Source organism: Zootoca vivipara, chromosome 14 (genome assembly GCF_963506605.1).
Source record: "Zootoca vivipara chromosome 14, rZooViv1.1, whole genome shotgun sequence".
NCBI lineage: Eukaryota > Metazoa > Chordata > Lepidosauria > Squamata > Lacertidae > Zootoca > Zootoca vivipara.
In genome coordinates, this window is record NC_083289.1 from 34484543 (window position 1) to 34500165 (window position 15623).

Sequence of the window (15623 nt, forward strand, 5' to 3'; positions counted from 1 at the left end):
CTGGAAAGAGAAAATGAAGAATTGAGAATTAAACAAGCAGACATCGAAGACCGAAACAGACGCTGCAATATCCGCTTCCGCAACTTCCCAGAAAAAGCAGAGGAGAAAAGCCCAGCAGACCTAATTGTGAGCTGGTTGAAAGATACAATCCCAAATCTGACACTCGAGGTTTCCGATCTGGAAAGGGCACACAGAGCTCTAAAACCTTTGCCAAAACCTGGTGCCCACCCAAGAGACATCATAGTGTGCTTTTCACGCTACAGAAAAAAGGAGGAGATATGGAACAGCCTCAAGAACTCAACCAATCTCCATTACAAAGACAATTCCATATTGGTCCTACAGGATCTATCCCAGGACACCCTAAATCGGAGAAAAAACCTACGTCCATACACTCAGCTTCTTCAGCAAAAAGGGATTCGATACCGTTGGGGCTTTCCCTTCCGTCTCATCGTGACAACCGATACAACGCAATACATGGCTACCAACGAAAGGGAAGCCCAACAACTATTGAGGAACCTTGGACTCGACCCTCCATCGAACCAGCAACAGAAAGACCCACCAAGTGACAGCCGAGATCAAGAAAGTGGAATAACAGTAAATGAATGGATGGAAGTAAAGAGGGGAAAGAGACAACAGAAGCAATACATCAAGACTCGTCGATTCAACCATCTACCATCGCGCACAAAATCATTCTACCGAACATTCTCCACAGGACGCCAAACCACGATCAACCGAACCAAAACATCACTGATGAACAACCCTACAACAACAACAACAACCACAGCTGAATGAGGCAACTGGAAAGCATCTCAAACTGCAGGACTGGTGATCCCCCTACCCCCTCCCCCCTCCCCATAGGCCTTGAACATAACTATCATCATCAATATCCCCCCCCCAACACCACACCTCCATAGAATCTACCCCATCCCAACCCCACCCCGACACCAGTCCAGATAACCTCAATCACATTCCCCATCAACCACAGCCCATATCTCCAGTATCCCTTTCATACCAAACAAGAGAAAAACAGCTCCCCCAACATCCATAACACAACTCACTATCAGGCTAAAACATGATACCTATTCAACAACATGGTGGCACCAGAGCGCGCCAACACATACACACACTCTAACACATCAGTGATGTTGCTATTAACATTGGCAACATTGCTTACGAACCTTATACCTGACACTAACATTACAAAACCACTCTACACCGTCTCGCTGATCACCCCCTGTCACAAACGACAAGGGGGAAGGCCTGTCCTTGAGTACAGCCCTTCACATCAGCCGAGATCAAGGACCAACCGGCTATTTGCCAAAAGGTCCAAAATACCCCAAACGTACACCTATATAACTACATATAGGAAACCCTCTATAATTTACCTCCCACTCTTTAACCCGATTCTAATTTTAATCCCATTGAACCCCCACCCGCCACATCATAAGTCAGCGCAACTCCAATGGTTCAATACACAACACGAAGTGAGGGACATAGGACAACCCAGACGGGTTGGCAAGGAACCATCCTACAGAATGAATAAACAAGATGGCTAGCTTAAAAGCAATCACACTAAATGTGAGGGGGCTGGGAAATCCCATCAAGAGAAAACGTATCACCTCATACATAAATACCATGAAACCACACATCACCTTCCTACAAGAAATACACAACCCACCCAAAGGGAACAAACTCCTGAATGACCCTCGTTTTAGTCAACAATGGGTAGCACAAGGCTCAGGAAAGGCTCGCGGAGTAGCTGTAATAATTAGTAGAGACTTAAATTTCAAATCCATAACAGTCCTAAAGGACAAAAAAGGTAGATTCATTTTCATTAAAGGAATACTAGATGGCAAAATTAAACTGACAATTGGCTCATTATATGGCCCTAACTCGAGACAACTTGAATTCTTTCAAAAAACACTAAACAAGTTCCTTTCTTTCTCTGAGGGGGAAGCAATTCTAGGAGGCGACCTTAACTTAAATATTAAGGGCATAACTCTGGAAAACACACATCCTGTAAACTTACAGGCAACCCTCCTCAACCCCCCCTCCCAAACAACTAAGGCTTCTTACAAGTTACTAAAAATGTTAAAAAACAGGGGTCTCTATGACATCTGGGGCGAACACAACCCAGGAGACACCACCCACACATTCCAGTCCGGACGTCATGGTACAACGTCCAGACTGGACAGCATCCTGCTCACACAGGGTCTGATCCCCTTGGTAGAATCAACAAACATAGGCAGCATCAAAATCACAGATCATGCCCCAGTAGAAGTCACTGTTAAAATAGGTGAAGAAACGCAAACCACTCCATCATGGTCTTTCAGTCCCATTCTAACCACAAACACCCAAATTAGAGCAAGTATCACAAAAACTCTCCAAAACTATTTTAAGGAGAATGATGTAGACAATATAAATACCCCCCTCTTATGGGACGCTATGAAAGCGGTGACCAGAGGAGTTTGCATAAAAGAGAAAGCACTCCTTAAAAAACAAACCTCTTCAAAAATTAACAAAATAGAACAAGAAATTATTGCCCTCTCATCACGTTACAAACAAACAGGTTCCAAAAAACTACTTAAACTTCTAGAACAAAAGAGAAGAGAATTGGACTCCTTAGAAATCAACAAAACAATGATCAATATTTTATATTCTAAACAGCGCTTCTATGAGTACGGAGGGAAAAACTCCAGACTATTAGCAAATAGATGCAGGAAAAAAGCACTTAAAACAAGAATACACTGCATCACCAAAAAAGATGGCAACGTAACATTTTCCCCGAAAGAAATAACTTCTGAATTTGCAGAATTCTACTCCAACCTGTACACCTCCCACAACCCATCTGAGGAAGGAATTAGAAAATTCCTGGCAGGACTGACCATGCCCACTTTAACCGATGAAGAACAGGAACGCATGGACAGCCCTATCACCCCCGAGGAAATAGACACAGTTCTTAAAAACTTGAAATCACACAAAGCACCGGGCCCAGATGGCTTCACAGCAGAATTCTATAAAAAATTTAAGGAACCCCTGCTGCCCTATATGTTACGCCTATTTAATGATATCATGAAAGGGGGGCTTATCCCCAAAACATGGAATCACTCCAAAATAGTCTCCATCCCAAAGCCATTGAAGGACAACCTCAAAGTAGAATCTTACCGCCCAATCTCATTAATAAATCAGGATTACAAGATATTTACATCAATCTTGGCCAATCGCTTAAAAATCTTCCTAGGTATTTTAATAGTCCCAGACCAAACCGGTTTCGTCCCTGGTCGCAACATTACAGACCCTATCAGGAAATTACTGAACTTAATTGAACACAGCAAAACAACCAAACTTCCACTGACAATTATGTCCCTAGATATCCTCAAAGCTTTTGATTGCTTAGAGTGGAAATACTTATTAGCGGTACTAACTAAAATGAAATTTGGCCCCAACTTCCTTCAAATTCTCAAACAAATATATTCTCAAGCCTCAGCAAATTGCAGAATTAATAATATGAACTCAAACACCATAGCAATCCAAAGAGGCACAAAACAAGGATGTCCGCTGTCTCCATTCTTATTTATCCTGGCTTTGGAGCCCCTAGCGATCCGAATCCGAGCAGCCACAGACATCAAAGGAGTGGAAATAAAAGGCAGAAATTATAAGTTAGGGCTCTTTGCAGATGACCTAATGGTCACAACATCAGACCCCTTAAATACAGCAACCTCCCTAATCAGAGAACTCAACGCATTTGCAATGGTGTCGGGCTTACAGGTAAACTTTGGTAAATCAGAAGCCATGTGCTTCAACACCCCTCCTCACATCCAAAAAGAACTTACCAATATCACCAAAATAAAACTCTGTCACACCAAATTCAGATACCTAGGAGTACAAATAACCAAGAACCTCAACAAATTATACCTCCACAATTACAAACCCCTGTGGCGACAAATAAACAAAGACCTAAAAAGATGGGACAGTATGAGTTTCACTCTTTCAGACAAAATAGCCATGGTCAAAATGGTCATCCTCCCAAAACTAACCTACCTATTCCAAACCCTTCCAATTTGGATCCCCCCAACCCAACTTCATAAATGGCAGGGAAAATTACATTCTTTTATTTTCTCACATAAAAAACCAAGGATTAGCATCAAATACCTTCACCTCCCCACCTCAGCAGGAGGATGGGGAATCCCCAACATAGAAACATACTACAACGCCAACCAAATACGCCATATAATCCCATATATACTTGAAGACGAGACTAAACAATGGGTACATCTGGAAAGGGACTCAATTGAAAATATCTGCACCACAGCATATCCATTTCTCCCAAACAAATTAAGGAAGATTCCCACAACACTCAACAGATACACACAAACCATGTTCAAAGCATGGAAAGCAGAAACTAGTAAATTATCTCCAACCCCATCCCCATTAACTCCCCTGGCTTACCATCCATTGTTCCATCATGCAGCACAAAACCTCCAGATGAAGACCTGGCAAACCAAAGGTTTACATCGCTTAATAGACTTTTATAAAGACAACAAACCTTTGACACCACAAGAAATACAGGACAAACTAGAAGACATCCCAATGCCCTGGTTAGCACAACATCAACTACATGCCTTTCTGAACAACCCAACTGTAAAACCAGCAGCAACTAGACCCCTGACAGCTTTCGAAAGCCTCCTCCAATTGCCAAAAGGACACGGAAAAGGGATGGTATCTGCAATTTACAAGATACTAATTCAGACTCCCATAGATCCTCTGGACAAGATAAAACGACAATGGGAGGATGACATAGGGTATGAAATCAACCCTACCCAATGGACTAAAATGTGGTCGAAACCCCCTTTCAAATCTATATCAATGAAAAGAAAAGAACTCTCGTTGAAACTAATTCACAGATGGTACCTGACTCCACGAAAATTATCACTAATACGATCAGGAATCTCATCAAAATGTTGGAGAGGATGCACTTCCACAGGCACGTACCTCCACATGTGGTGGGAGTGCCCTAAAATTCAATCATTCTGGAAGACATCCATGCAAGAAATTTGTAACATAACTAAGCAAGTGCTAGAAATTACCCCAGAATTGGTTTTACTAAATATCTTTCAGGATAACAACGCTCACGCAAATCATAAAGAACTTATAATCCATCTGTTGTCAGCAACCAGAAATATCGTAGCCAGGCACTGGAGGGACTTATCGGGAGTGGGCTTGGACCAATGGTACCAAGTTGTATGGGAAACAGCCTTGCTAGAAAAACTAACCAGTAAGCTGAAACTGACACGGGGACAAACAGAAGAAGACACCTTCACCCCAGTATGGTTCCCCTTCATCACTTATACAACCCAACAGGATAATGACAAAAAATTACCGTCAGCATACAAATCAATATGGCTAACTTGATCAAAACACCCTCCCTCCCCACTCACGCAAGAAATTAAGGATCATCACAGCCAACCATAAATGAACAACCACATTCTAAGACAAATCCTGACCTCTCTCACCAACAAAGAAGCACGAACTAACAACAGAGAACCTGCACAAATGACGCTGACGCTGAACCCCTACACATATCAAGAAAAACAGAAACATCGGCAATCCACCACACCCAACTCCCCATCCCACCTACCTCTTTCCCCCCTTTCCCCCCCTTCCTCATAATGTCTCAACAAGTAAAAAATTGATGTGTAAAAATGATGCATGAAAAGAAAGAGACATTGCACTACCTTTGTAACCTAAGAAATTCTTTAATAAAAATAATTTACATACAGAAAAGAAAGCCAAGTAGAAGTTGTAAAAGTGCCAGGAAGGAAGGAAAGAGGGCCAAAATCATGCTACCACTTATTCAAGTTATGTTTCAGGGATGCTAGCTAATGGTAATTACTAAAATAATTAAGACAATAAAACAACATGACAAAATAGGCATCACACAAGAGTTCCATATCCTCCAAAGGCACATGAGATGCTGTGTTGCACCGAATCATAGAATTGGAAGGGATACTGAGGGTCATCTAGTCCAACCCCCTGCAATGCAGGAATCTCAACTAAAGCATCCTAGACAGATGGCCATCCAACCTCTGCTTAAAAACCTCCAAGGAAGGAGAGTCCACAATCTCCTGAGGGAGTTCGCTCCACTGTTGAACAGCTCTTACTGTCAGAAAGTTCTTCCTGATGTTTAGTCGGAATCTCCTTCCTTGTAACTTGAAGCCATTGGTTTGAATCCTAGCCTCTGGAGCAGGCTAGTTTCTATACACATGCCTCTCTCTATCCTCCATCCAGGCAAGCAAGAGGCACCATCAGAGTTCAAGGTTGCATTCCAGCCAGGCTAAATCACTCAAGGAGGGTGTGAAGTAGGGGTATGATCTGGAAACAGGGAGAGGGGATGGCTTGGGGAGAGTCTGAAGGGCCAGCCAGATAGACCTGGAGGGCCACATTTGACCCCTGGGTTCTGAGATGCTCCACCCCTGTCTTCTTGCTCAAGGTGCTTTGGTTCTCCTCAGCAGTTTCAGGAGGGCCTCCTTGACATCGTTGTTCCTCAGACTGTAGATGATGGGATTCAGCATAGGGTTGATGACCGAGTAGAAGAGAGAGATCAGCTTGTCCTTCTCAGCTGAATAGCTGGCCTTGGGCCTCATGTACATGAACATCCCACTCCCGTAGTAGATGGTCACCACGGTGATGTGAGCCGAGCACGTGGAGAAGGCCTTCCGCTTCCCATCCGTGGAGGAGATTCGGAGGATGGCGAAGATGATGCGGACGTAGGACAGCAGGATTAAGACAAACGGCATGAGCAAGGTGAAAGTGCTCCCTGCCACCATCATGGTCTCGTTGAGGGATGTGTCATCGCTGGGACAAGCCAGCTGGAGGAGGACAGGAACTTCGCAGAACAGGTGATCAATGACGGAATTGCACAGAGACTGCTTCATGGTCAAGGAAGGGACCACGGACATGAGGAAGCTGCCGAGCCAGGCCCCGGTGGCCAGAGCGAGGCAGGTGCTCTTATTCATCGCTGTCGTGTAATGCAGAGGGTTGCAGATGGCAACGTAGCGGTCGAACGCCATCACCAGGAGGAGGAGGCACTCGGCCGCCCCCAGGAAGAGCGTGATGTACACTTGCGCAGCACACAGCTGGTACGAGATGGTCTTCCTGGCCACTAAGAAGTTGGCCAGCATCTTGGGGACCACTGCAGATGTGTAGCAGATGTTCAAGAAGGCTAGGTTGCTGAGGAAGAAGTACATTGGGGTGTGGAGGCGAGAATCCAAACAAGTCAGAGTCAATATGAAGATGTTTCCAAAGAGGGTCACCGTGTACATCATGGACACGAGCACAAAAAGGAAGATCTCCAGTTGGGGGTGGCCCAGAAATCCAAGGAGGATGAACTCGGTGAAAATAGTGAGGTTCCTACTTTCCATTCTGGTCACAAGTACCTACCTTAAAAAGCAAGAAGGGAGAAGTCATGTTTTTCCATAGGACCAATCTTAGATATTGCAGAAGAACATAAGAAGCTGCTTTGTTGGACCTAGCATTGCTCCATCTAGCTCATCATCATCTACACTGGCTGGCAAATGATCTCCTGGTTCAATCCTTGGGAAATGATATATAATGAATTGAAAAGGATGTTTAAAATAACCTTTGGTTTTTTTTATAAAAAAAAACAGAAGCTTTTCTCTTGGGAATTATAGGGACAGAGCAACCTAAATTGTATAGAAATTTATTTATGTATGCGACTACAGCAGCTAGAATGTTACTCACCCCAAAATGAAAAGAAGCAGAAGTCCCAGCAAAGTAAGAATGGATACAAAAACTTATGGAATATGCAGAAATGGCAAAACATACCGGAAGAATAAGGAATCAAGATAAGAAACTTATTATAAAAGAATGGAAATGGTTTATTGAATATTTACAGCTAAATTGCAAACGGATAAAAATATTGGCAAGATTATTGTAATAACCTGCAGTTTCATAAGAGCATATATTTGAAGTAGATAATTAAATGAGCAAATTAAATGAATTTGGAAATGCAGAGGATATTAAAAGATAAATTTAAGGAACCGTGGAAAGAGGGGGAAGGAAGTCAAACTTCGAAATGTTAAAATGATAGTAAAATTAATGAAAGGTCTAAATTTGAAATAAAAACTTAGAATAAATAAATCCTTGGCACCTCCAAGTAGGTCTGGGAGAGATCCCCCTGCCTGAAACCCTGAAGAAACGCTGCCAGTCAGGGAAGACAATATTAGGTGGACCAATAGCCTGACTCAGTATAAGGCAGCTTCCTATGTTCAGTGTTTTACTCAGTCCACTACCTGGAAAAATTCTTGCGGACCCCGGACATCTTCATCATTACCACTCCTGTCAAACTAGCGACCTCTTGGGGGTGCTTTTTATTTTTTAAAAATGTGCACACTTTTCTGTAAAGTTCAAACATCAGGAACTCCTACCCCTGAAGTATGCCAGCTGGTTATTTATAAGGGCAACTGTTTTAAGAATTGGTGCTGAATTTGATTTCCCCACCTGCTCGTCCCTCCATGTCCTTTTCTCTTCTGTAAGCCTGCAAGCAGGGACTGTCTTGTCTGAATTGACTGTCTGGAAGCCTTTTTGGCTGAGGAATGGGATGCAAATGCTCTAAACAAATAATAATTTTTAGCTTGACCTTTGAGAGGGTAAGTGAGTGTGCATCTGTACTTGGGGTTTACGCTAAAGGAATCTCATAACGGTGCTGATGGGTGTGATATGGTCAATTAAGGCTGCAACCCCAACACCCTAAGCCAGGGAGATAAAAACAAAGTCCGTGGCTGAAGAAGACTGCAAAGATATTTTGCCACCATAAGCAAAAGAAAAGCTACACTCAGACAGGAGCTAAGCGCTGTTGTGTGTTTTTCAGCAAATGGCAATTGTGAAACAGACACAATTCCATGCAAGGGACAGTTTTACCAGGCTGTTGGAAAGATCTGGATCACCCACCTTTTTGCTGGCATTTTTGCCAACACACACAGAGAGAGAGAGAGGGAGAGAGAGCACTATATGCAACTAAGATAACATTTCATTTGATCATAAGTTATTAGGTTGACAGCACGCAGTACCCCTGAACTGAAATATAAACCCTTTGGGCATGAGAGTTTTCAGATGATGTTGTTACGACGACATTGGCACACATTTGTGATGAAAGAATATAATCATTGGAAAGATTTGCAGGCAGGAATAAATATATTTACTTGGTGTGGAATCTTAATGATCTCTGTATCACTAGTATTGGGAATAGATGGGCTCCTGGCAAGGTGGGATCAGTTGTAAATTGTTGGTACATAATATGATATCTGGCATATTGAGAACAAAATTAAACTGTCTTCTCTTGTTTCCTGATCTACTTAGACAATGGAACAGTAGTGTTATAGAGCATCTGTAATTCCCTCCCGAAACACATTTTCTTATAGGCAGTGGTTTTCAAACAGCAAATTTTGGGGTACACTGGAAGCTAATTAATGGTTCTTCACCATCTGAAGATTAGCAGTGGTGAAATAGCACCCCTGAAGATGGCTTGCTCACCACTAGCTGTCTTCATTTCTAATCCACATTTGCAAATCCACAGCCAACCCTCTTCCAAAACCACATCTGTGAAGGAATGCCTTCCCAGTTCATGTGGAGAACAGCGTCAGTGGTACCCCAGGTCATAGAATCATAGAATCATAGAGTTGGAAGAGACCACAAGGGCCATCCAGTCCAACACCCTGCCAAGCAGGAAACAGGTCAGGTCAGATGAGTGTATGCCCTAAAACAGCTGAGCAGATAGAAGGTACATGGGATGCTGCCTTATAATTACTGGTCCATCAGGTCTGTACTGTCCACACTGACTGGCAGTGTCTCTCCAGAATTCCAGGCTGGAAACATTCCACGCTCTACGTGGAGATGTTGGGGGGTTGAACTTGAGTCTTTTGCATGCAACGCAGATGCTCTTATTATCTCTGAGCTATGGCTCTTCCCATGTAGATGCACTGTAGATTCCCAGGCAGGTGTTAATTTCTGGGTGACTTGAAGCAGATCAAGAGGTACAAAAAAAGGAAATAAGTCCCCACAAACTGAAGATGCGATGAAAAAGAAATTGAGATCAAAAAATTGTTTCAGACTAACATAAATGCATACGGTATATAAAAATAATTTTGTGAGATCAATTTAAAAAACAAAAAAGTATGTATTTACGTATAGGTCAAAACAGGTTTGTGATACTTTGTGAGTTAGATCTGCTCAGATTGCTGCTGTTGGGTCAGTAAACACTATGTTTGTATTATTTTGGTTTAGATAAAAAAATGTGTTTGTTGCTTCCTTTAAATTGTTGTTAAATTTCACACACAAAAATTATTATATACCATCTGTATTTATGTTAGTGTGTAACAAGTTTTTGATTCCAGTTTTGATATCATGACTTCAAGCAGTTCAACAAGGATTTCTGGATCTCAGTTGTTTAACAACGGCAGTAACGTAGCGACTCCTCACTCCCTCCAAATCATACTGCTGAAATGTATAAAATATAATCAGGAGTGGGTTTCTGTGTGGAAGGGCTGTGAGCGCAGTCTTGTTCTGATGTCTCAAACAAATCCCTGTGCTCAAAATTTAATTCAAAGTGTATGTTGTCCAGTTGGTGAATTTCTAGCAAAAAGGGGGGGAAATAGGAAGCTCCTGCAAGCATAACATTTGCCCTCCCCAGCCCTTTAAAAATATTCTCCAGGGTCCTCTAAATTGGGCAGAGGTTCCTTAGCAGGATTTTGGGGGTTCATTGGCAACATCAACAGGACAAAAGGCTCCCTGAAGGAAGACATTTTTCTTAAACCATTGCTCCCAGATAAATACACCCAAACAATCATTATTTCACAAATAAAACTTGGAGCTAGGAATACATTCTGACCAACCAACAACGATAATCAATACTTACATACATGGCCGATGCCTTTAATTCTCTTTTTGTTTCCTTCTCCATCATCTCTTGATAACAGAACAATGTGACTGAACTCAAGATGTCCCTTCCAAATATTCAGCAGTGCCTTCCTGATGCAGAGCGCTTTTCATGGAAGCCTCATTTACTTCTGCATGACAATTTGATATATTTTCTGATTTGGGAGTTAAAGTTACAGCTCATGGAAGGGAGCTATAGAAATCTGAAATCCCTCAACATTGCATCACTCACTTCCTTCAGCATCCAAGGCCATTTAAGTAGGGTTTAGTTTGGGCTCACTGTCATTAAAGCTTTTTTTAAAAAAAATGGCAAGAAGAGATTGTTCCCAGAATGAGGAGGAGAGAGTTCCAATGGATTTTTTTTTTTACCAAAGATAAGTTTTTCTAACCGACTAGCGATCCTGGAAAGGATCTTGGCAAGGCAGGGAGAGTGCCTTCTCTTCTCTGGAATTACTTCTCTCATCAATGCCTTTTTGTTACTTACCCAAGAGGGCTAGGCTATGGCAAAGGGAACTGATCTGGTTCTGGCCTTCCAGGGAAGCCTTTTACCCCTGGAGTATTTGAACTCAAAGGGCCTCGGAGGCCATATATATCAGCCATACTCCTTCTGGTCCTTTTCCAACTCTATGATTCAATACCTCATGCCGTGACTTCACTCCCTGGCACCCGGACCTCTTATTATTGGGGCATCACCTCTGTGGAGAGAAAAGCTGTTTTGGGCTCTCCCCCAATTGTCACTGTCAGCAGCCACTGATCATTATAGGAATTTTAACTTTAAGAACTGGCCCGTTTTTTTCCCTTGTGTCTTTCAGATGGTCAGCCTGAGGCATTGTAAGCCTTGCTACATACTTACTGTTACCCTGCTCTTTAGCTAAAAAGACTCTCGGGGTGGCTTACAGGAAAAAAAGCAGAAAGGTTTAAAATGCCTGAGGCAAAGAGTGGTACCTCTGGTTAAGAACTTAATTCATTCCAGAGGCCCGTTCTTAACCTGAAACTGTTCTTAACCTGAGGTACCACTTTAGCTAATGGGGCCTCCTGCTGCCACCGCACGATTTCTGTTCTCATCCTGAGGTAAAGTTCTTAACCTGAGGTACTACTTCCGGGGTAACGGAGTCTGCAACCTGAAGCTGTCTCTGCCTCCATTGAAAACTGCTCTGTGTCCTCTTTGATCTCTTACCCCTCCACACACATACCTCTGTGGTATGGATTTAAAGTGCTGGTGTCATTCTTCAAAGTTTGGGGCCAAGTTACTTGAACCACCATCTTTGCCTATATAAACCTGCCTGGAATAGGGGTAACTCTAAAGTTTGGCTCACAAACTGATTGACTGCATTTATACCTCACCTTTCCTCCAGAGAGCTCAAGTTGGTGTACATTGTTCTCCCTATTTTATCCTCATAACAACCCTGCGAGGTAGGTTAGGCTGAGAGTGAGTGACTGGCTCATTGCCACCCAGTGAGCTTCATGGGTGAGTGGGGTCATGGCCAAATGGGGATTTGAACCCTGGTCTCCCAGGTTCAAGTCCGACACACTGAACGCTGCACCATATGTAATTCAGAATGTATGGAAGGCATATTGTTTCACTCCTGATCTAACCATTAGCGTCCAATGAGAGGAGGCGCATCACCCAGACATCCCAAGCTTTTAACGCTCCCTTGTCAAGTCCAAGACTCTGGGGGGAAAAATTGCCTGCCTCCAGGTCAGGGATAAAGAATCTCTGGCCCTCCATGTCATTAGACTCCCATCAGCCTTGGCCAGCATGGCAGACTTGATTCTGGAATGTCTCACTTTTCCTTAGGGCATCCCTATTTTCATTGGAAAAATGTTGGAGGGTATGGAGTTATGTGACCCCCGAGCCAAGGAGATAAGTAACTGTTCAACCTTTAGAAGACATCTGAAGGCAGCCCTGTATAGGAAAGTTTTTTAATGTTTAATGTTTCGTTATGGTTTTTTTTTAATATGTTGGAAGCCAGCCAGAGTGCCTGGGGCAACCCAGTCAGATGGGTGGGGTATAAAGAAATAAAAAACATTATGGAACTGGAGAAATGTTGGAGGGTATGGAATGGCCAATGGCCAGGTGATGATGTGAGCTGTAGCCCAACAATATCTGGAGGGCCTTGGGCTGCCCACTCCCTGCGGCAGTGCACGGCTCTGCCCCTAGACTCATTGTCCCACAAGATCCAGCATCTTCTAGCAGTGCAATGAGATGCACAGAGACGCTGAGCTCATTAGCAATGGACACTCCGGTAGCAATGGGTGCAATTAAAGCGGAATGTTTTCAAAAGCAGCAATCACTCTAAAGTTTGCAATAAGAATGGTAATAAGTCCAAATGGGCCCTATTAAAAAGTTTGGCAACACTTTGCTATTGTTGACATAGACTGCAGACAACAGCTGGAAGTAGATTTTACTGGGAAACCCTACTTCAGGTTGCCCTATATACTAAGGTTGGGGGTACAGAATGGGGGGGCAGTTTACAAAAGCCTGGGGAGGATGGTATGGAATGCAAGGTCTAGAATGCTGAACAGGAACACTCCCCATGGCAACATTTTGTGGCAGATCCTGCTTGTACCTCCTAACAGCAAACTCAGGGCAGATCCGCACAATGGGTTTAAAGCACATTTGCTGCTCATTTATAGCATATGGGTTCCACCAAAGAATTCTGGGAATTGTAGTTTTGGGATGCTGTGAATGGCAGCTCAATGAGGGGGAAACTACAGGACTCTCTGGGGGAAGTCATGTGTTTTGAATGTATGGCATGGAAATAACCCTCTACATGCACACAAGGGAGATTGCAGCAGCCTAAGGGGGAATGGGGCTAAGATTTGCAGAAGTATACATTTTATGCAGGGGGCAGGAGTATGCCAAAACAGCTCAATAAGGGTTGGGTATGCTCACTGAGCATAGAAAATTGAAAGGGGAAAACCAGAAAATCAAAGAGAGGGGAAATGGAATGGAATAGGCAGCTAGGAGGGTATGGCTGGCTGTAACGCCTGTGCAGGAACATCGGCACTGGTTCAGTTAAGGCATTTTTAACATAATGCCTCTCCCACTTTAGCCTCTGTGCCTGTGTAAATATCTGCTCTTATGATGTACAAGCACTAGAAATGAGTGAGAACTTATTTGACTTGAACTGAGCTGAATAAATGAGTTGCCAAAAATTTGCAAAGATAAAGAGCCAGCTTCATCCTGCATCCCATGCGGTGCCTTAAAAACAGGGGTAATGGGTGCTAAGGGACCAATCAGCTTTATGGGGTGACACTTTCTCCTTAAGGAGAGAGGCTGCCCCAGGAGAAATTGCCGGAAAGTTCATTTATGGAAATTCTCCCTGTTTGGCTCACCAAGCCAAAATCCTACTCAGACAATAAACTTTGCAGTATGTGTTTGACTAGTGCCTGGGGAATCATATAATTTAGGTAGGGAGAGGAGGGAAACGGGGGGGTCATCTTCTTGAACTTTCAGTTCAATGCAAGATCTAAAAGTACAGGGTTGTCCTTCAACGAGGCTTGCCAATTTGATGGACTCCAAATCCCATCAAATCCCAAATCCGAGTCCCCAGCCAGCATGGCCAACAGTTATATAATATAATAATAATAATAATAATAATAATAATAATAATAATAATAATTTATTATTTATACCCCGCCCATCTGGCTGGGTTTCCCCAGCCACTCTGGGCGGCTTCCAACAGAAACATTAAAATACACTAATTTCTTAAACATTAAAAGCCTCCCTAATCAGGGCTGCCTTCAGGTGTCTTCTAAAAATCTGGTAGCTGTTTTCCTTTTTGACATCTGATGGGAGGACGTTCCACAGGTCGGGCACCACTACCGAGAAGGCCCTCTGCCTGGTTCCCTGCAACATGGCTTCTCGCAATGAGGGAACCGCAAGAAGGCCCTCGGAGCTGGACCTCAGTGTCCGGGCAGAACGATGGGGGTGGAGACGCTCCTTTAGGTATAAGAACATTATTTTTATATCACACACCTAATCCTGGTTGTAGTCATTAACAGACTTACATTCCACAAACTTTTATAACTCTCTTTTAAAGTCAACCAAGTTGGTGCCCATCACTGCTTCTTGTATGAAAAGTACCTAAAAGAATGCCTTCTCTAATACCAGCTACCTTGGACCCTACAACTGGAAGGTGAGGCCTTCACAGGGCCTTTTCGGTGGTAGCTCCCTGGTTGTGGGATGCCCTCGCTAGTGAGGTGTGCCTGCCTTAACCACGATTAACAGTTAGGAGGAATCTAAGCATTCCTGTTGACACTGGCTTTTGGTGGATGAAGAAGACTGTTTCTGGAAACCTCAAGATCGTTGGAGGGAAGAACCTTTGAAATTGTAATTGCTTTTGGAATGTTTTAATCTAGAGATAGGGTTTTTGTAAAGTTGTGCATCTCTTTGCCACCCTGGGCTTCTTGGGTAGGAAGGATGGGAGAAGAAGAAGAAGAAGAAGAAGAAGAAGAAGAAGAAGAAGAAGAAGAAGAAGAAGAAGAAGAAGAAGAAGAAGAAGAAGAAGAAGAAGAAGAAGAAGAAGAAGAATTTATTATTTATACCCCACCTATCTGGCTGGGTTTCCCTCTGGGAGGCTCCCAACAGAATATTAAAAACATGATAAAAGAGCAAACATTAAAAATTTCCCTAAACAGGGTTACTTTCAAAGTGTCTTCTAAAA

The 15623-nt window shown here is 43.1% G+C and overlaps 1 protein-coding gene across 1 annotated transcript; it reads right to left on the bottom strand.

Annotated features, from left to right (window-relative positions):
- Positions 1-6485: 6485 nt before the first annotated feature.
- LOC118092970 (olfactory receptor 2K2-like) lies at positions 6486-7421 on the bottom strand. The gene has a single exon (XM_035131650.1). The coding sequence runs from the start codon at positions 7419-7421 to the stop codon at positions 6486-6488; it is 936 nt and encodes a 311-aa protein (XP_034987541.1).
- Between the last annotated feature and the right edge of the window lie 8202 nt (positions 7422-15623).